The sequence below is a fragment of the Hemicordylus capensis genome, chromosome 4, assembly GCF_027244095.1.
Source record: "Hemicordylus capensis ecotype Gifberg chromosome 4, rHemCap1.1.pri, whole genome shotgun sequence".
Lineage (NCBI taxonomy): Eukaryota > Metazoa > Chordata > Lepidosauria > Squamata > Cordylidae > Hemicordylus > Hemicordylus capensis.
The window spans coordinates 76,867,920-76,889,085 of NC_069660.1; the positions used below are offsets into that span (position 1 = coordinate 76,867,920).

General features: G+C 44.5%; 1 protein-coding gene across 6 annotated transcripts in view; it reads left to right on the plus strand.

Moving 5' to 3' along the window:
- Nucleotides 1–300: 300 nt before the first annotated feature.
- The window catches only part of FGD2 (FYVE, RhoGEF and PH domain containing 2), a 31,726-nt gene continuing 10,860 nt past the window's right edge, over nt 301–21,166 (plus strand). Inside the window, exons 1-7 of one of the 6 annotated variants that reach the window (XM_053313497.1) lie at nt 301–419; nt 1,704–1,852; nt 11,699–11,855; nt 13,062–13,200; nt 13,970–14,028; nt 14,445–14,594; nt 19,366–19,458. In XM_053313497.1, coding sequence (XP_053169472.1) covers nt 1,722–1,852; nt 11,699–11,855; nt 13,062–13,200; nt 13,970–14,028; nt 14,445–14,594; nt 19,366–19,458 — 729 coding nt within the window. In that variant the 5' untranslated portion in view covers nt 301–419; nt 1,704–1,721. Of the gene's footprint in view, nt 420–1,551; nt 1,853–9,770; nt 9,878–10,481; nt 10,520–11,698; nt 11,856–13,061; nt 13,201–13,969; nt 14,029–14,444; nt 14,595–19,365; nt 19,459–21,166 lie in introns of those variants that run through there. The other 5 variants (XM_053313501.1, XM_053313500.1, XM_053313498.1 and 2 more) reach the window with 5 other exon arrangements.

The following is a 21,166-nucleotide window of genomic DNA, read 5'->3' on the forward strand; positions in this document are numbered from 1 at the left end:
ACAGCAGCAAATGGTTATTCCATTGCCAATTGTTCAGGTATCGCAACAGCCTCTAGTAACTGCTGTGGAAAATCTATCACACTAGGAGTATGTAGGAAGAAGGAACTTTGCAAAAGGCCTAGACCTAGATATTGGGACTCTCTGGATAGTCCTACATTTGCCCCCCCTCCCCTCTCTACCAGGATTCTTGGACAACTTCTCCCCCTGTACACAATCACACTCTTTCCTAAGAACTACCATCTTTATTCTGTCTTGCTCCCTGCCTGCTCTGCTACTGTTACTCCTCCTGCTTTAACCTTTAACTTTGCACCTGATTTGTCGCGCCATTTTGCCAGGCAAAGCTGGAGCAGGCCTATGCCATGCCTAGTTGATGAAGCTAAAGATCTGTGTCACAAGAGGGGGCAGCAGCAGTACAGCAGGTATGATTGGGTGTGTATGTACTGCTGGGGTTTGTGATTATTTAGCAAAGCACCAAGGAAGCTACCACTCCAGTTACAGAGTGCAGAGTTTAGTTGTTGCAGCTATTTAAGTAACACATGTGGAGGTCACGGTAGAGTATAAACTAGATTGATTTATTGGTGAAGTGCATTTGAAAGAGGAAAGACCTATCCTATCTATCAGCTACATAATGAATAGGTAGGGAGACAGATAGAGATGTTTCCATCTTCTCTCTAAAAAGAAAGGAAGAGGCCTGACTCACTACAGGAAGTACCTGAGGAGTTGAGGCAGGAGTCATAGAGTAGACGCAAAAAGAGACAGATAAGAAGAAGACTCTCACTAACTACCTTTACTCCCAATGCCCCTAGTGGACATTAGGATAGTTGGTGCAAAAGGTTGATACACTAGAACTCCATCTCCAACATGTATGTGATGTGGTGTTGTCATTAGTTAGGGGAAATTGATACCGCTGGGTCAGGATGATAGGGTAGAGGCCAACAGCCATGGAGAGAGAGCTGAGTAGTCAGGCTCCAATGCAGGGACTTTACAAAACACCCAGGAGCCCTTAATCTGTGCAGCATGATCATTCATGACTCAACACTATTTTGTAAGTGAAATGATGTAGAGCAGGGTTTCTCAACGTGTGGGTCCCCAGATGTAATTGGACTTCAACTCCCATAATTCCCAGCCAAAGGCCACTGGGGCTGGGGATTATGGGAATTGAAGTCCAATAACATCTGGGGACCCACACGTTGAGAAACCCTGATGTAGAGGAACAGGTTAAAATTGGAGTTCAGCATGGAATGCTGTATTCCAGATTTCAACTAGCTGTGCACTGTCTCACCCTTGCCTGGCAACTGCTGCCTTTTTGCTGTTGCCTGTTGCTCCTCCCTGCCAACTGCTGTCTCCACCCCCCCCACAACCTGTTCTCCACCATGTGGGCTCCTGCTGGCAAGATCAGGGAAATTGGCTCCCTTCTCTAAACAAGAGAGTTGTTTCCTCAGAGCTGGGAAAACAGCTCTCTTGCTTGCAGGAGGGAGCCGATTTCCCTGATCTTGCCAGTAGTGGTGAACAGCTTATGTTCCAGCATGTATCCTACCATCTCATACCACCAAGGTTATCTCACTACAGGTACCCCACTTTTATAATAGAGAATCTTCTATATGGGGGGACAAATACAACCTGGTGACCTATCTAAAAGCACAGGGATGCAATCTGAGACTTGACTTTACATTCCTTTGTGGGCTGGAAATGGCCCCTCCTAGGTGTTCTTCGCAGAATTAATGAAGGAAGCCAGAAGTGGGAAAACAATCCCAGAAGATGTGGTGAAAATGATATTCTCCAATATCTCATCTATTTACCAGTTTCATGCCCAGTTTTTCTTGCCAGAACTGCAGAAACGTATGGAGAACTGGTAAGTTATGGGTGTCAGCCCTCCTCACCCCTTCAGTTCATTCCTGGAAAGGAAAGCAAGAAGGATTATGAAAATTGAAGCATTTTGTAGAACTTGACTCTTTGTTTACTTGTCTATTACTTGTTTTTATCCCACCTATTCACTCAGAAAATGCTGAAAGCATCTTACAATTAGAATAAAAATTGGATTAACAAGAAAACAAAAATGTGGCATAGTCTGTCCAACATTCAGACTAATAGACCCTCAAAAGAAGCATGTGTGCAGCAACTGCAGTTCTGCATCAGAGCTACAGACACTAGGGATGTGCACGGAACTGGTTCGGAGGCCTTTTATGGGCCTTTGAACCAGTTCAAAGAACTGCCAGTCCCGCTGGTTCGAAGGCGGCGGGGGTGCCGCTTTAAGAGTGAGGGAGGGTGCACTTACCCTTCCCTCTACATTCCCCCTGCCAGTGTCCTTTGTTTAGAAAGCTAATCGGGGAGGCAGAGTACCTCCCTGCCTCCCTGTTGCCCGGATATGGCTGGAAGTCCCCGACACGCCTGTGCATACCGCACATGCGTGCACCGCCCACATGTGCGTATGCATTGGGGGCTTCCAGCCATATCCAGCCAATAGGGGTAACGGGGTGGCAGAGAGGTACACTGCTGCCCTGATTAGCTTCCTAAACAAAGAACGCCGGTGGGGGGAAAGTGGCAGGAGGGGTAAGTGCACCCTCCCCCACTCTTAAAGTGGCACCCCTGCCGCCTTTGGACCGCCCCACCATGGTTCCATGCACATCCCTAACATACAGTTGTGCACATGGAGGGGGAGGTGATTTTCACCAATCTTTCCTTCCCTTGAAAGTTCTTTGTGCCACCAGAAATTATGTCCCCAACGTTCACAATCCTCAGTGACCTAATTTCAGGTGGCACAGAGAACTTCTGGGAGAAGGGAAGTTAGGTGAAAATCACCCCCCTGCACATGAATATCCTTGTGTGGGGAATGATTTTCATCTATCTCCCCTTCTCCCAGAAGCAGGACTGTGGCTTCTTTTGCTTGCATACATGCTTCTTTTGCTTGCACATATGCAGCGGTAGTCAGGCTGTCATCCTCTTGATTCCTGATTAATCTCTATAATAGTTGGCAGGAGAGTGAGGGGTGTGTGTTGTGTTGGTCTTACCAGACCCTCAACCTCTTCCCCCATTCCTCTAAGGAAAAAGCCACCAAATTGCCTTTCTGTACCTAGTCTGTTGCTGCCACCATCTATCCTTCTTGGATTAGAAAATCCTCCAAATCCCTGGTAGCTTGAAAAAGTGAGCATGAGGATGGCATGAACTAGCAGAGACACTAATGAACTGAAGCAGAAAGAAATAATGTTATTATATACATGCAGTAGTGTCCCAAGGTGTTGCAGTGCCTGAGGCAAACAAAGGGGAAAGGACAAGGTAGGTTTGTTAGTCTTTTCTAGGGTTTGATTTCTGGCTGGCTAGGGGTTTTTTTGACAGGGCAGTTTGTTTGACAGGGAAATTTGTGCCTTGACAGACAGGGGTGGAAATTAGCTTCAGGTGAATCACACAGCTTGTGGGAGGGGCCACATTCCTGAGGTGGCTCAGTTTGGAAGCAGCTCTTGCAAAGACAAGGCTCAGACCAGCGGAGCTTTGCTACCTGGAGATTTGTAAACAAGAGTTTGCAAACAGATATCAAAGGAGTTTTGCGTTAAGTTTTGAGTGGAGGTTTGCAGGGAGACGCACAAACGGTCCCTATTTAGGAGACACGCAACATAATGAGAAGAAGAGTACTACACTTTTGTAATTTTCTTAGAGGACAGAGCTTAAAACCTTTAATTAGCTGTCAACTGCAGCTAAGATCTAGTTTTCAAGTAAACAAGCTCTATATATTCTAAATAGCCAATAAAACTAGTTATGAAGATAGAATGCCAGCAGGGGAGGGAGTGTTTCCCAGTGTATTGCACAGTATGCTGCATATGTAACAGTCTGCTTGAGGGGTAGAACTTGTGGGTGTGCGCTTGGTGCAAAGAGCTCCTGGCTCTCAGGAAACAAGTTCTTTCCCTCAAAGCTTTGTTTTAAAGCTTTGGATTTAGAGTTTTTATTGTATTTTTAAAAATTGTTTTAATTGTGAACCTGGGCGGTTCACAATATAAAACCAATTAAAACATTAATTGGTTTTATATTGTGAACCGCCCAGGGAAATTTTTGTATGGGGCATTATATAAATGTACTGAATGAATGAATGAAAGCCAAGATAGCTGACCTGGAGAAGCTCGGAGAGGCAGAGAAGTATGTGGATGATGAGATCCCCAGGGATGTGATAGAGGCATTCCACTCCCAGGCTGATAGTTCCTCTGCTGTCATGGAGAATGAAGGTCTCAGGGAAGAAGGACAGCAGGGGAGGGGAATGAGGAAGAGGGGAATGCTCCCTTAAAAGTGACCACTTCCTTGAGTGATGCACCCATATCCTCTCGCACAGAGAATACTCCTCTGGGGGTTGGCAGCTTCCTAGTAGTGGGTGATTCAATCTTTAGGGGCAAAGAGAGATGAGGTTGTGACCCATGTGTAGACTGCATGGTGATTTGCCTGTCTGGTGTGCAGGCTGCGGACACCACACAGCATCTAGATAGGCTATTAAGCAGTGCTGAGGAGGAGTCAGTTGTCGTGATGCATGTCGGCACCAGCAATGTTGGGAAATGTAGTTGGGAGGTCCTGGAAGCCAGATTTGGACTGCTAGGTAGCATATTGAAGTCCAGGACCTCCAGGGTAGCATTCTCTGAAGTGCCACCTTTTCCACATGCAGGGCCAGTGAGACAGGTAGAGCTGAGGTGTCTCAATGCATGGATGAGACAGTGGTGCCAAGAGGAGGGGTTTAGATTCGTTAAGCACTGGAATACATTTTGGGGCAAGCGAAGCCTGTACAAAAGGGATGGGCTCCACTTGAACCAAGATGGAACTAGACAGTGGGCGCTTGAATTCAAAAAGATCCCAGAGCAGCATTTAAAATGATGCCTGGCAGTTTGCCGACGGGAACAGGGTGGCATCTGGCTCAGCAAGCAAAATCCCCTAAGGGCGAGGGTACAAACTTTTCAGATAAACCAGAAGGGGACAGAGTAGAACCAGTAGTAGAGCAGATGGAAACACATGACAGCTGGTCAAAAAGGTCAAATGACAGTAAGGGAGAGAGCACATGCCAAAGCCAGGTAAGAGACTCAGTATATAGGTGTTTATATACCAATGCCAGAAGCCTCCAAGCCAAGATGGGCGAGCTGGAGTGCTTGGTTGCTAATGAAAATATAGATATAGTGGGAATAATGGAAACATGGTGGAATGGTGAGAACCAGTAGGACACTGTTATTACTGGATACAAGCTCTTCAGAAAGGACAGGGAGGGGTGGAATGGGGGTGGAGTAGCATCGTATATTAAAGAAGGGATAGAATCCTACAAGCTAGAAAACCCAAGAGGACCGGAGTCCTCCACGGAATCATTATGGGTGACAATATGAGGACTGAAAGGAAATGTGTTACTAGGGACATGCTATCACCCTCCAGATCAAAACACATTATTTTATTTATTTATATTTATTTTAATGTATATACTGCCTGACTCCAGAGGCTCCAGGCAGTTAACAAAAACAAAGACAAACAAGACCAGCTATTAAAAAAAGAATTTTAAAAACTACTACAATCAGAAATTACAGCAATTAAAATCTAAAATTAAGATCTTGCCCAGCGATTTCATGTAGATGTTAAAAAGCATCGGGGATTGGATGGACCCCTGAGAGACACCATACAATAGCTCTCATTTCAGAGAGCAATGATCTCTGAGCAACATCATCTGGAATCTGCTAGAGAGATAGGAATGGAACCACTGCAAAGCAGTGCCACCTATTCCCAAATCCCTCAAGCGATTCAGAAGGATACCATGGTCGATAGTATCGAAAGCCTCAGTAAGGTCCAAAAGAACCAACACACTCTCTCTGTCTGTTCCTTGGTAGAGATCTTCCATCAGGCCTACCAGGGCTGTCTCCAACCTATAGCCTATTCTAAAGCCAGTTTGAAATGGATCTAGATAATCAGTATCATCCAAAACTGCCTGGATTTGGTCAGCCACCATCTTCTCAATTATCTTGCCCACCCAAGGGAGGTTGGAGACTGGCCTATAATTATCCATCACTGAGGACTCTAGGGCAGACTTCTTAAGGTCTCACAATTGCCTCCGTCAAACATGGAGGCAGGGGCATAACTACTATTAGGCAAGGGGAGGCAGCTGTCTGGGGGCCCCCACGCCTCGAGGGGCCACCCAGAGGCAAGTCACATGTGAAGTGTGTGTGTGTGTATCAGCGAGGGGCCCATTTTAAAATTTTGTCTCTGGGCCCACTCCAGCCTTGTTACGCCCCTGCATGGAGGCATCTTGACCCTTCTTAGAGAGGCATTTATGATGTCAGCTAGGCCATCTCTAATAACCTCTCTGCTAGATGTTATAAGCCACATTGGGCATGGATCCAAAGGACAAGTGGTAGAGTGACCTGGAGTTGGAGAAGCAAATCAGAGGCGCATCAAAAAGAGACAAAGCTGTAATAATGGGTGACTTCAATTACTTGTCAGTGGAACTGCCCTAGGGTGATTGGTGAACAGCCCAAAATTGCATTCAGGCTCTGTGTGGGGAAATTAGCTCAGAATGGAGCAGTTCCACGTCAGAATAATTTTTGTGCAAAGTTTGGTTGCAGGAAAAATGAATGGAGAGAGGGAGATTGAAGTTCTAAAACAAAGAAGGTTTTATTTTGAGGGTAAGGGATACAACAGAGTGTCAATTAAAGCAATATTACTACTAAAAATATGTTACAAGATTACCCAGATAACTGCAAGAGAAAATTTAGCTTTGTGTCTGAATTAAAATAACTTCCAGACTGGCTAGAGAAAGGAGGCTTGAGAGAAGCAAGTTTTTGGATTTAAGAAGAGAGCAGGGATAGGGAGACCCAGAGGGGTGCAGTGATTAACATACAACCTCGTCCTTCCTTTAGTGGCGATTGGACCCTCGTGGCTCTGGTGCAACCGAAGGACCTCTTTCATCAGGGATGGACTGGGAAGCAGCAGACAACAGCTGGAAACCAAGGGGGTTAGGTGGCTGAGATAGATCCAAAAAGTGTTTGTTCTCGAGTAGCCAACTTTTGGTAGCAGCAATGTTGGCTGGGCAGACCAGGCCAGGTGAGAAGGCCAGTCTGGAGGCTGGAAGGGTGATTGGCACACAAAGCAAGACATGGCCAAGTATAATGACAGGTGTCAGACCTAGCGTCTGAATCATGGGTGACTCCAAAGTGAATGAACCAAGTGGTGTGCACTGGGATCCAAATGAAAGACAACAGGGAGCACACTGGCTCAGGGCAATTAGAGCCGAAGATGTGTCCTGCGGCAACATTCCTGCTGCCCTCCTTTCTTGATAGGGTAGTTCCGGGGAATCTCAAAAGGTTCAATTGTTTGTGTTTGCTGTGCTGCACTACAACATGATGAGGTTTTTCTCATGATCAGCCTAACCCTGCCTGGGCTGCCCCAAGCAGGGTTAGGCTGGTTGTGAGAAGTGGCGGGATCCTCGCGGAGAGGGAGTGGACAGAGATAATTTTTTCTCCCTCTCCCACAATACTAGAACCAGAGGTCATCCCATGAAACTGAAGGCCAGGAAATTTAGGACCAACAAAAGGAAGTACTTTTTCACACAGCACATAATTAACCTATGGAATTCTCTGCCACGGGATGTGGTGATGGCCACTAGCTTGAATGGCTTTAAAATGGGCTTAGACAAATTCATGGAGGAGTGCTCTATCAATAGCTGCTAGTCTGGTGGCTATAGGCCACCTTCAGCCTAAGAGGTGAGATGCCTCTAAATACCAGTTGCAGAGGAGCAAGAGCAGGAGAGAGGGCATGCCCTCAGCTCTTGTCTGTGGGCTTCCCAGAGGCATCTGGTGGGCTACTGTGTGAAATAGGATTTTCTAGTCTGATGGCTATAGGCCACCCTCCAGCCTCAGAGGTAAGATGCCTCTAAATACCAGTTGCAGGGCAGCAACAGCAAAAGACAGCATGCCCTCACCAGCAGGGCTGTTCTTATAGATAAATCCATAGAGGACTTGGATGCTGGACTAGATAGGCCTTGGGCCTGATCTAGCAGGGCTGTTTTATGCCCCTGGTGGTGGCCAGCCCACTTTCAGAACTGAGCTTAGAAAGTTTTAAAAGTGGCACAGGGTGCAGGGAGAAGGGGAAGGTTGCCAGCAGCCTCCTCTTCTGTTTTCATACTTCTTGCAAGCAGTGTGAGGAGAGGCACTCCCTGCATAACTGGCAAGGTTCAGATGGCTCCCAAAGAGCTGCTCTGATGGTAGTGACAGGAGGCATCTTACCACCCTGCTGGCACCCCAGTCATCTACAGCCTGAGGTGACTGCCCCATCCTGCCTCATGAAAGGGCCGTGGCCACCCCTGTATACAAAGATAGGAAGAGGTTGGTAACATAGATGTAGGTACTTAGCTTGCTTGTTATTGTTGCACAGAAACTTAACAAAGCTATTAGGTGATCTGCATCTGGTATGGAACCTTTCCATACTGCACACTTGGGCCTGGTTGCCTTTTCCTATTTCTGTGCCTTTTTGTACATTTTAACTCGGTAACAGTTCGAATCCCCGCTGGTATGTTTCCCAGACTATGGGAAACACCTATATCGGGCAGCAACGATATAGGAAGATGCTGAAAGGCATCATCGCATACTGCGTGGGAGATGGCAATGGTTAACCCCTCCTGTATTCTACCAAAGAAAAACCACAGGGCTCTGTGGTCTCCAGGAGTCGACACCGACTCGAGGGCACACTTTACCTTTAACAATCCTGAAGTAAATTCTAAACTCCACCCTAGTTTGACCCACAGAGGCTGTGTTTGAATAACAACACTCAGCCTTCCTTATCCTGCCTTCTGGATACAAGCTTCTTACTCTCCACAGGACTCCATCTGAGGAATCTCCCCTTCTTTCCTCTATGCCTCTCTCTCTCCCTCTACTGGTCTCTGCTGCTCATAGCTCTGGCAGCACCTCCTGACTCTGAAGATTATCTTCCTTAGCTCCTCCTTTGGCTTATCCTGCCTCGTGTTTCTTCAGGTGTTATCAGCTTCTTTAGCTGCTATGCCCAAATCTCAGCTAGGTTGTTCTGGCATTTTACCATTTGTGCTGACTCTTCTCAGGAACCACTCACACTCCCTTTCTAGCCAACACCTAGCTCCTTTTTATACACCTCTGGCCCAAAACCTTTCTCAATTGATTGGAGAAATAGTCACTAGTCACTGTTTGGAGTCTAACAGTTTTCCTGTTGGAACTTTCAGGACACTCTTTGACCAGTGACCATTTGATCACTACTGCCCAATCAGTTTGGGGGCATTTTAGTCCTTCATTTGCATCTTTTTTTGATGAGGACTTTCCCCTCTAACCTCCGAATTCCTACCTGAAAGATTACCTCATTTGTGTAATAAAGTAAAGTTGTGCTGTCAAGTTGGTGTCGACTCCTGGTGACCACAGAGCCCTGTGATTGTCTTTGGTAGAATACAGGAGGGGTTTACCATTGCCATCTCCCGCACAGTATGAGGTGATGCCTTTTAGCATCTTCCTATATTGCTGCTGCCCAATATAGGTGTTTCCCATAGTCTGGGAAACATACCAGCAGGGATTCAAACCAGCAACCTCTTGCTCTAGGCAAGTTTGGTGGCCCTTATAGATTCACAGAAATGTACCAAACAGTGTCATGGCCTACCTCAGCCAAACTTGTCAATCATATACTGTCTCTTCTCAAACACTCTGTGAATGGAACTCTCACAGATGTAAATGATGGTTAGAACTGAATTCCCCACAGTTTCCCACACCTAGCCACAGCAACAACAGGGGAGCAGGAACTAGATGGCAGAAAGTAGCTCCTGCTGCTTTGTTCTCCCACCTGCCATGGGCTGCTTTTGCTGCCTTCTGGGGGCTGGGTCAGACCTGGTGCTTATCCTTCAGACCTGGAAATAACCACTCAGGTGGGCTATGTTGTGTTACAGAGCCAAGGACTAATTGGTGTAAAGATCTCAGTACTGCTTTCATTTTAAGTAGTGGCAAAGATGGAATTTTGGTTATATGTATTTATTATATTTAAATGTAGCAAATGTATTTAATTGTAAGAGGTTGTCATTATTTCATCAGTGTGCGTTCTCGAGAAGCTTCCTCATAAGGGGGAAATTTACAACTGCAATTGACGCATATACTAATTTGCTTGCCTGGGACAGGCCCTATCTAAGGATATTCATTTAACAAACTAGCTTCTTTGCTGAAGATATTTAATAAATGGGGATAGCTCAGGGGCATATCTAGGGGTAGGGCAGGCAGGGCACGTGCCCTGGGCGCCACTTGAAGGGGGGCGCCATTTTTAAAAATTAATTTAAAAAAAAATGGCCACTGAAAACAAAATGGCCACTGTGCATGCTCAAATGGCCTCTGTGAGGCCCCCATACCAAGCCTTGCAGAGGCCATTTGAGCATGTGTAGCAGCCATTTTGTTTTCAGCGGCTATATATTTATATATATGCCACCAAACATGCTCAAATGGTCCCTGCAAAGCCCTAGAGGCCAGTGAGGGGAGCGGGAACCTTTGCAGACCCACCCCACAGCCTTTAGGGGCTACAGGTTTGTTTTTTTTAAATTAATATAATATAAGTCACTGTACACATATTCAGTTTGGCACTATGTACAGAGAATCAGGGCTTGTGAATAATGAGCTGAAGCTTATGAGCTAGGATTGTATTCATTTGCTCTTTGCTTCTTGTTATAAGTGAGTTAAATGTGATGTCTTAATAATATGGCTATTAATGGTGAGTTTGTCTTTCAATCAGTGTGAAATTAGTATTAATTAGCCTTAGTATTAAGGCCCACTGGGAGTTTCTTGCTCTCTTTCTCTCATTTTAACTGTCTTTCTGAAATACTAGAATATATTCCAAGCAGTGACACAGTTTACTCTGCATATCTTTTAATTATTTTCAGAGTAAATAGGGAAAAGTCAAATTCTCCATTTTTTTAAAAAAACTTATGTAATAGTGATGCTACAATGCATAGTAGAGAATTAGACATTAGTTTTCCAAGTACACCTCCACATAGTATTTGGGTATTTCATGAGCCCCAGCATACTGAAATTTGTAGTTTTCTAAATTGTTTTTGAAAAATTAAAAGATTAACGAGCTTGACTTGTATTTTTCAGCTGATATTATGGTAAAGTTATCTGAAAGATGGGTTTTGGATGTTTGGACAAGGGGCACAATTTCAGTGCTTGCCCTAGGTGCTATTTTCCCTAGATACGCCTCTGGGATAGCTAGCATTGTTTGTGTTGTGATGCATTCTTTATAATGTGGGCAACGGCCTACTAAGAGCTGGACTGTATCCAACCACAACTCTTTCTGCAATGGCTGCAATGAGCCCCTGGCTGCAATGAGTCCCTGGTGGTGCAGTGGTAAAACTGCCACCCTGTAACCAGAAGGTTACAAGTTCGATCCTGACCAGGGGCTCAAGGTTGACTCAGCCTTCCATCCTTCCGAGGTCGGTAAAATGAGTACCCAGAATGTTGGGGGCAATATGCTAAATCATTGTAAACCGCTTAGAGAGCTTCGGCTATAGAGCGGTATATAAATGTAAGTGCTATTGCTATTGCTATTGCTATTTCAGATTTCACAAAACAGTACTTGTGATGGTTGTTACTAATCAGGACCAGTGATAGAGACGGATGGAGGCTTCACCTGGCAGCTTCTCTAGCCTATTGTCATTGCCTTTCTAGAGATGCCAATAGCAGCCTTTTATCTTGGTTTCTGACTGCAGGGATTCCAATCCCAGGATTGGGGACATCATCCAGAAGGTAGCTCCTTTCTTGAAAATGTATAGTGAATATGTGAAGAGCTTTGACAAGGCGGTGGAGCTGATCAACACATGGTCAGAAAAGTCCTTGCCATTCCAGGAAGTCATCTCAAACATCCAGGTTAAATGGTTTCAGAGATTTTCATGTATTAGCCTTTTCACTCAGATTGTGTCCTACCAAGGAGACACTCCTAGGTGTGCACATGTATATTTGCAAACCTAGGACTTTGGTGTCCTAGGCAAAGCATCTTTTCCAAACAAGCCTTTCTTCACTCATTTTGCCTGGTCCAGTGTCTGATTATCTCCATTCCAGTTTTTTTAAAAAAGCCAACTGCTCTCTGCTGGAATATTGAGCGCCACATATGCTTCTGTGCTACTTGGTGAGCCCTAGCACCTCCTCACCCCCACATCTCAACTGTTCGCTTATGTTCATCCCCCATGCCTCCTATGCAACCTTGGTACTGGACTTCTTCTCCATCCTGCAACAATTGCATCTCTTACTTTCATATGGGGTCCTTCCAGAAAGCAATAAATTGTATAAGTTCAAAGTGCCATCTTAACATACACACTCCCATAGGCTTCTGCATTCTCCTATCAGAATCTTACTCTGGCCACATGCTCATAAGGGATCTTGTTTGATTTTCACCGTGTCATCTGCCAGCCAGTTCTTGCATTTTGAGAAGAACCAGTAGCTGCCACAAAAGTAGTATTGAAAAGGGCATGGGCTAATCCCAGAATGTGTGCTGGTCAGCAGGTGGCACTATGAAAATAATGTGAGGTCTTTGATCAGGCTGTCGCCAGAGAGTAAGATTTTGATAGAAAGGGGCACAGAAGCCTATGGAGACATGTGTATGGTTAGTAAGACGGTGCTTTGAACTTATGCAGAAGCTTTCAACATTATGCAATTTATTATTTTCTGGAAGGACCCATGATCTCAGACCTTCCATTGCTGTTCCAGAATTGCAGAAAGACTTGCACCAAAGCATTAAGACCAAGGCTGTCCTTAGAGAGCTCTGGCAAGGTATGGGGCCTGGGCCAAATCAGTTAATGTGGGACCCCTTCCAGCTAATTTTAATGACTGTAACAAGTGTGGGACCCCCTCCAAAGAGTGGAACCCTGGGTGGTCACCCTGCTTGCCCTGCAACAACCCTGATTAAGATCCTCTCATCTGTTATACCATCAAGTCTCTGTAGGCAATCACCTGCAGTTGTGGTAAAGCCATTATACTTATATGTAGGTATGTGTGCATGTTTACATGTGTGAATATGAAGTTTTCATTGGCATGGATTTGCTTTCTTTTCCTGGTATCATTTATGTCTCTAATCAGAAAAGGGATATCTCTGCCAGCTTAACCTTGCAACACCACATGTTGGAGCCAGTACAGAGAATTCCTAGATATGAACTCCTCCTGAAGGACTACACACGAAAGCTACCACCGGAATCACTAGACAGGGAAGATGCACAGAGTAAGCATTTCATAAAGCCTCTTCTGGAATGGATGCAAAGAGGGAAGTTAAAACCTTACCCGTCATGCTGCAGGAAACTTTCTAGTGGTTGCACACACCTAGATGTTAGTCACATGATTCTAAAGTGGTCACAACAGTGTTGAAGCCCTGCACAATGCTGGGTGTTTTCATGCTTTTGATACAGCATTCCCCTTGGTGGGTCAGTAACAGTTACAGTGTTCATCTGAAGAGGCAAACATAGTAAGTGTGATGGTGGGTGCTTCTGTGATTGACAGACTTGGGAAGATAAGATAGCCATCTTCAATATCTGATCAGTTGTTATACAGAAAGGAGCAGTCTTGTTCTATATTGATCCTGAAGGCAGCACTAGAACCAATGGGTTGAAATTCCAAGGAAGCAGATGCAGTCCAGGTGTTGGAAGGGATTTTGTAAGAATTTTTCAGCAGTGGAAGAGTCTGCCTCAGGCCATGGTGGGCTCTAGAGGTTTTCAAGCAGAGGCTGGATGGCCATCTGTCAGGGATTGCTGTAGCAGATTCCTGCAAAAAGCTCCTTCCAGCTCTAACTTTCTATGATTCTATGGATATCATCCTAATTTGCCTAGGTCACTTTCGTCATGGGGACTGTGGACAAGGAAAAACCAGAATGCATGAATACACAACAGCACCACTACTGGCATAGTAGCTTGCAAGAAAAGCACCCAAGGACTATTTTAAACTAATTGTCTGGAAGAGCCCTGGAAGTTTAACATTTCTTCTCTGGTGTTTTGTAGAAGCCTTGGAAATGATTTTCACTGCAGCCAAGCACTCTAATGCTGCCATTACAGAAATGGTGAGTGCCAACCTAATGGAAGTGCTTAGTCCCCTTTCCTCACAGTCACAACCAGCCTTAGATCAAATGGTCCACAGGGAAGGAGCACTTTTATATCTTCCTGCCATGTGTGCAATCTCTGAAAATCACATTTTAAGTTGCATTGGAAGCCCTTTTCATACGTTTGATGCAGAATCTGCATGCATCATTATCCCTAAGACAACTTTGTAAATCTGTACTTATTTCTGCTACATATGAGCAAATAAAAACAGATATGTTTCCTCTGACCTTCTATTAGCTTTTTATTATTAAGAATGCTGAAAACAACTGACATCCTCCAAGCTGGGCACCCTCACTTGGAGGGCCTAGAATCAAAGAACTTTGTAGTTCAGTGATTGGTCCACATCTTGAACATCTTTATCCTGTTGGCTCTGCAGGAACGACTCCAGAACCTTTGGGAGGTGTATCACAGGCTGGGACTTGAAGATGACATTGTTGACCCTTCTAACGAGCTGATTAAAGAGGGACCCATTCAGAAAATCTCTTTCCGCCACAACAGGAACACAAAGGAGAAATATCTGTTCTTGGTGAGATGCATTAGGTTGTGGGATGATGGAAAGGGGGATAGCATCAGCTGGTTGTTGAGTGTCTGTACTTTTGCATAGCCCAGAGGAATGTTACTGTTAGTATATGAGGGAACATGGGAGAGAAAGATATAGATCACAACATGCAGAAAAAGGCAACCCAAATGATCAGGAAGTTCCCTACAAGGAAAGGCTAAAAGAGTTTGTGACTTTTTAGTTTAGAAAAAGACCTCTAAGAGACATACGATAAAGGTTGTATCTTAGCTGTCTGTATGTGTTTCTGGGAAGCAAGATGCGAATCCTCAGAAGCAAGTGGCAGACAATGGAGGCATTTGCTTCTCCCAGGAGCAGACTCCACAACGCTGCTCTCCCTAGAATTGAGCTGCTTATTATTTCTTGTTTACACAGTCAGACAGGTGTTATTGACTGGTTTGTTTTATCCAGACATTGAGTCCTTCCCAAGGACCTGGGATGGCTGAATTTTATCATCAATACTGTTGGTTATTATAGATATCGTCGCAGAATATAGGCTGTTCCCAGTAAAGTTGCTTTTTGTAATTGGCTGATGGTGATTTTTTTGGCCCCTATGGTGTTGAGGTGCTCTTCAAGGTCTTTTGGAACTGCACCCAGAGTGCCAATTACCACTGGGATTATTTTGGTCTTTTTCTGCCACAGCCTTTCAATTTCAATTTGTAGATCTTTGTATTTGGTGATTTTTTCCCCCATTTCTTTTTCTTCTATTCTGCTATCCTCTGGTATTGCTATGTCGATTATTTTGACTTCTTTTTCTTTCTTCTCGACTACAGTTATATCTGGTGTATTGTGTGGCAGATGTTTGTCTGTTTGTAGTCGGAAGTACCATAATATTTTTACATCTTCATTTTCTACCACTTTTTCAATTTTATGGTCCCACCTATTTTTGGCTACAGGTAGCTTGTATTTTTTGCAGATGTTCCAGTGTATCATCCCTGCTACCTTGTCATGCCTTTGTTTGTAGTCAGTCTGTGCAATCTTTTTGCTGATTAGGTGGTCCACTGTTTCATCTGCTTCTTTACAAAGGTGGCACTTGCTGTTTGTTGTTGACTTTTCGACTTTTGCTCTTATTGCATTTGTTCTTAGTGCCTGTTCTTGTGCAGCCAGTATTAAACCCTCTGTTTCTTTCTTCTAGTTGCCATTCTTAAGCCATTGCCAGGTCTTGGTGATGTCTGATTTTCCACTTATATTGTGTAAATATTGACCATGCAGTGGCTTATTTTTCCATTTTTCTGCTCAGTTCTTGACTTGTTCTTTCTTGTAGGCCTGCTTTCTTTCATTGGTGTTGAATAGTTTTGCGTTATTGACCATTTGAAGTGCATCTTCTTCACTGTCCTTTATATATTCTTCAAGGCCTCTTTTCTCCTCCTCTACTGTTTGATGGACTTGCAGAATTCCTCTTCCACCTGAGTTGCGAGGGAGGTATAGCCTATCTACATCACTGCGGGGGTGCAGAGCATGATTGATAGTCATGATTTTCCTGGTCTTACGATCTAGCGTCTCTAGCTCTGCCTGGGTCCAGTCTATTATCCCTGCAGTGTATCTGATAACAGGTATAGCCCAGGTGTTTATGGCTTGTATGGTGTTCCCGCCATTGAGTTTGGACTTGAGGATTTTTCTAACTCTCCTGATGTATTCGCTTCCAATTTTTCTTTTAACTTCAGTGTGTGCAATGTTATCAGCCTGGAGAATGCCCAAGTATTTGTAATGTTCTTTCTCTTCCAGGTTCTTGATGTTGCTTCCATTGGGCAGTTCTATTCCTTCTGTTTTTGTTATTTTTCCTCTGTTCATTATTAATGCAGCACACTTGTCTAGTCCAAACTCCACTGCTATATCGCTACTGAATATATGGACAGTGTTTAGCAGTGATTCAATTTCTGACTGGGACTTTCCATACAACTTCAGATCGTCCATGTACAGCAGATGGTTGATTTTACTGGATGTTTTAGATGTTTGGTATCCGAGGCCTGTTTTGTTTAGTATTTGTGAAAGTGGGGTCATGGAGATTACAAACAAGAGAGGGGATAGTGAGTCCCCTTGGAAAATGCCTCTTCTAATGCTAACCTGTCCAAGTGTCTCGCCATTGATTGTTAACTGTGTACTCCACATGCTCATTGCTTTTAAAAAAATAAATATCTGAATGTTTTTGCTGACACCAGTTGTTTCTAAACATTTTAGTATCCATGTGTGAGGCAATGAATCGAAGGCTTTCTTGTAGTCAATCCATGCAACACTTAGATTTGTTTTTCTTCTCTTGCAGTTTTCTAAAATCATTTTGTCAATCAGCAGCTGGTCTTTTGTGCCTCTGGTGTTTGGGCAATTTCCTTTCTGTTCAACTGGAAGCTGTTTGTTAGTTAATAAGTGTTGCATCCCTTCATCTGCTATTATTCCAGTTAATAATTTGAACATGGTTGGCATGCAGGTTATCGGTCTATAATGACTTGGAACTGCACCTTTTGCTGGGTCTTTCATTATGAGATGAGTTGTTATTATTATTATTATTAATTAATTAATTAATTAATTAATTAATTAATTAATTCAATTTCTATACCGCCCTTCCAAAAATGGCTCAGGGCGGTTTACACAGAGAAATAATATATAAATAAGATGATTCCCTGTCCCCAAAGGGCTCACTTTCTAAAAAAACAAACACAAGATAGACACCAGCAACAGTCACTGGAGGTACTGTGCTGGGGGTGGATAGGGCCAGTTACTCTCCCCCTTCTAAATAAAGAGAATCACCGTGTTAAAAGGTGCCTCTTTGCCCAGTTAGCAGGGGATTATGAGGAAGGTCAATCATGGCACACTTTTGCTGCCTGTGATAAGTGACCCAGAGAGGTGAGGAGGAGGAGAAGAGGGCTCTGATTCAGAAAGCTTCTCATGCTTTCTGAATCAGAAGTTTATAAAATTTCACATGATGTGGAGAAAGTGGATGGAGAATGTCTTCTTCCCCTCTTATAATATTGGAATTTGTGGTCACCCAATGGAATTGAATGGCTGTAGATTCAGGATAGACAAAAAGAAGTACTTCTTTGCACAACACATAATTGATTTAAAAAATTCATTGCCACAAGATGTGGTGATGGCCACTGGCTTAGGTACCTTTAAAAGGAGATTAGATATTACAAAGTCATGGAGGGCAAGTCCCTCGATGGCTTTCAGCAGAGGCGTAACTAGGGAAAATGGCGCCCGGGGCAAGCACTGAAATGGCGCCCCCCGCGCCCCCAACATACTACATTATACTTAGGTTTTTCCTCACAAGCACCCGCTGCCGCCGCCATGCCAGGCCACTGACTGGCCGCCAGACGCCAGCAAAGCAATGGGGGGGGGCGCGGGCAGCGCGGGCGGGACCGCTCGTGGGGGAGGGGGCGCTGACATGCTTCCTTGACTGCTGCAGTGCTGCTGCACTGAGCAGGAAACATTTGTATTAACAAAAAATTTTAAAAAAATTTAAAAAAATTTTTTTGTCATGGCGGCGCCCCCCATGTGACCAGAAAAGATGGTGCCCGGGACACGTGCCCCCCCTGCCCCCCCTATAGTTACGCCTCTGGCTTCCAGTCTTGATGGCTTTATACTACCTCCAGGTTAGGCCTCTGAATACCAGTTTCAGGAGAGCAAAGAAACGGGGCATGCCTTCCATCTGCTGCTTGTGGGCTTCCCAGAGACATTTGGTTGGCCACTGTGGGAAACAGAACTAGACTAAATATGCCTTTTGGGCTCTTCTTATGACTATTCCTTGAAAATGTTCCTCCTAGTTCATGACTAGTGACTCACAAAGTTTAATGCAACTCAGCTGTGTATGGTGGCCCATAAATCAAACCTGTAATCCCCTTTGGTGTCACCTTTTTGGTGTCTCCCTATCACTGGCAACCTGCTACACACAGTGAGCCCAAAGGAAATGGTCTCTTTGTACAAGAAATGTGCTACCAGGTAGCACTGTATGCAGTTCTCTCGGGGGTTGGGGCTTTTTCTCATCCAAGTCAGATAGTGAATGACTTCTGGCTCATCTTTCACTGGTGGTGTGTGCAGGAAACACATTGGTTAATGTGATATTAAAGCCCCTGCCCATCTCCCTGGTGTACATGCCACCAGTGCTATATTCTTTACAGGGTCTGTTTTTGCTGCCTGCCTGGCACTGCAAAAACCAAGGGGATTTGTTGAGCATTTGACAGGCCATAATAAATGGACTAGAGGGGTATGTTTGGCTTCATGGGTCACAAGCAGTGTTCCCTGAAACAGGGATTACCACATGCTATTGACTACAGCTCCCATAATCCCCAGCCCAAGGCCATTGCAGCTTTTGGAAATTTCCAAAGATCTGCGACTCTCTATTACAGGGTACACTGTCCACAAGATGTTCAGGTCTATGCTAATGCAAAACTGGACATGTTCCAGTAGCAACATTTCATTCTCCTGGCTTGATGCTAAATCACACACCTAGGACTGTGGTAAGTCCCAGGAAAGTACAGGTACCTTTATCTACACATAGCACAGGCTGCATTGATTTTGTAATTATCACTGTCTGCTATGTGAAATAATGGTGTGTGTGTGTGTGTGTGTGTGTGTGTGTGTGTGTGTGTGTAGTTGAGGAGTAAATTAAACCAACCTATAGTGTGTAATGAATGGAGGGGTTAATTGGGGCATATGGGTTATTTGACTATCTGGTTCATCAATTTTTTCCAGCTTTGTTCATGTTTAACTTTGTGTGTGTGTATTTTCTTTTTACATCTTGCTCCCTCAGTTTAATAACTTGCTGCTGTACTGTGTACCAAAAGTTATCCAAGTGGGTGCAGAGTTTCAGGTGCACAGCCGAATTGATGTGGAGGGTATGAAGGTCAGCAAATTTAATTGCTTTCTCATTTATTCTGTCTGTGTACAGTAATCTACACTCTTGCCCCATCTGTTTCAACACAGTTGACATTTCTGGTAGAATGTCTTTTGGCAACTATTCAACAATTAATAACAAGTTCTGGTAAGAACTAATCTGCCTACTGTCCTTTCACTTTCCCGACGACTGGACTAAATTGGTCCAAATTGGTTAGGCAGTTCACAAGTTAGCCCACTTCACATATCCGCCATCTTGAATCAGGGTGAATGACATCATCACAAACTATGCCTTTGAAGTGTCCCTATGTGTCCCTACAACTGTACCAAATTTGGTTCAAATTGGTTAGGCAGTTCACAAGTTAGTCCTCTTGTTCCTCAAATGTTCACATGTCCGCCATCTTGAAGTGGGGTGGATGACATCTTCACAAACTATGCCATTCAGGTGTCCTTTTGTGTCACTCACTACAACTGCACCAAATTTGGTCCAAATCAGTTGGTTGATCCACATTACGCTCTTGAGCTGTTCTTACAGCTGTAGCAAATTTGGTTCAAATCAGTTAGGCGGTTCACAAGTTAGCCCACGTGTTTCAAACATTTATGTGTCCGCTATCTTGAATTAGGGTGGATGACATCATCAAAAACTATGCCACTGAAGTGTCCCTATGTGTCACTCATGATAACTGTACCAAATTTGGTTCAAATCGGTTAAACGGTCCACAGGTTAATCTACTCGCACCTCAAACGTTCATGCATCTGCCATCTTGAATCGGCATCATGAACTCTGTCACAGAGGTGTCCCTCTCTGTCCCTCCAACTGTACCCAATTTGGTTCATATTGGTCCAGGCATTGCGAAGTTGATGGGGAGACACACAGATACCTGGACATACAGAATACTAGATGATCTCATAAGCTTACTTTCATTAAGGAAAGTAAGCTAAAAACAGAGGGGTGGGGGAACAAGTACACCAAGCTATACACATTCAGAAACAAAGCTTGTCTCATATTGTCTTATGAGAACAAATAATTTGAGGAGGACAGAATATTTCTGTGCTTACCTGAATAGAAGATGAATTTGAATTTAAGATAACCCCTTAAAAATAGAGGCTAAATATGGTTATACCTGTACTGACCTAAAAAGAAGAGGACTTTAAATCTAAGATGACCACCCAATTTCTAACATCAAAGAACTTGGAAAAAACCTAGAGGCTATTCTGACGATCAGCTGAAATCGGGCTAGGAGAGCCTAGCCTGATTTCAGCTGACCATGTGAGCTACTGGGCTTGCAGGCGGTTAACCCGCCTAAGTACCCCTCCCCATAAACTGGGTTTGCTGACGAGCGCGCCACAAACCTGGGTTTTTTCATTGTGAGTAGCTGCAGTGTGTCTCCGTGCCGCGGCTACTCATGAGTAGCCCCCGGAGGGGAGGTGAAAAGCCGGCTCCGGGGGTCTCTCCCGCGTGCCCTGCGTGCTCGTGCAGGGCATGCTGGAGCTTATGGGGGCCGATTTTCCCCCGTTCCCTCCAGCACCTGCTGGCTCCGTTACAGAGCCAGCAGTCGTCTGAGCGGCCAGTTTGGCCGCCCAGAGCAGACTGCTCATGTGCGGGGAGAGCGGACTAAGCCCGCTCTTCCTGCTCACCCTTAGAAACCAGGTCTCACTGATCATGAGACCCAGCTCCTAGACTTGTATTCAGGTAAATACTGTAATGGTATTTTTAA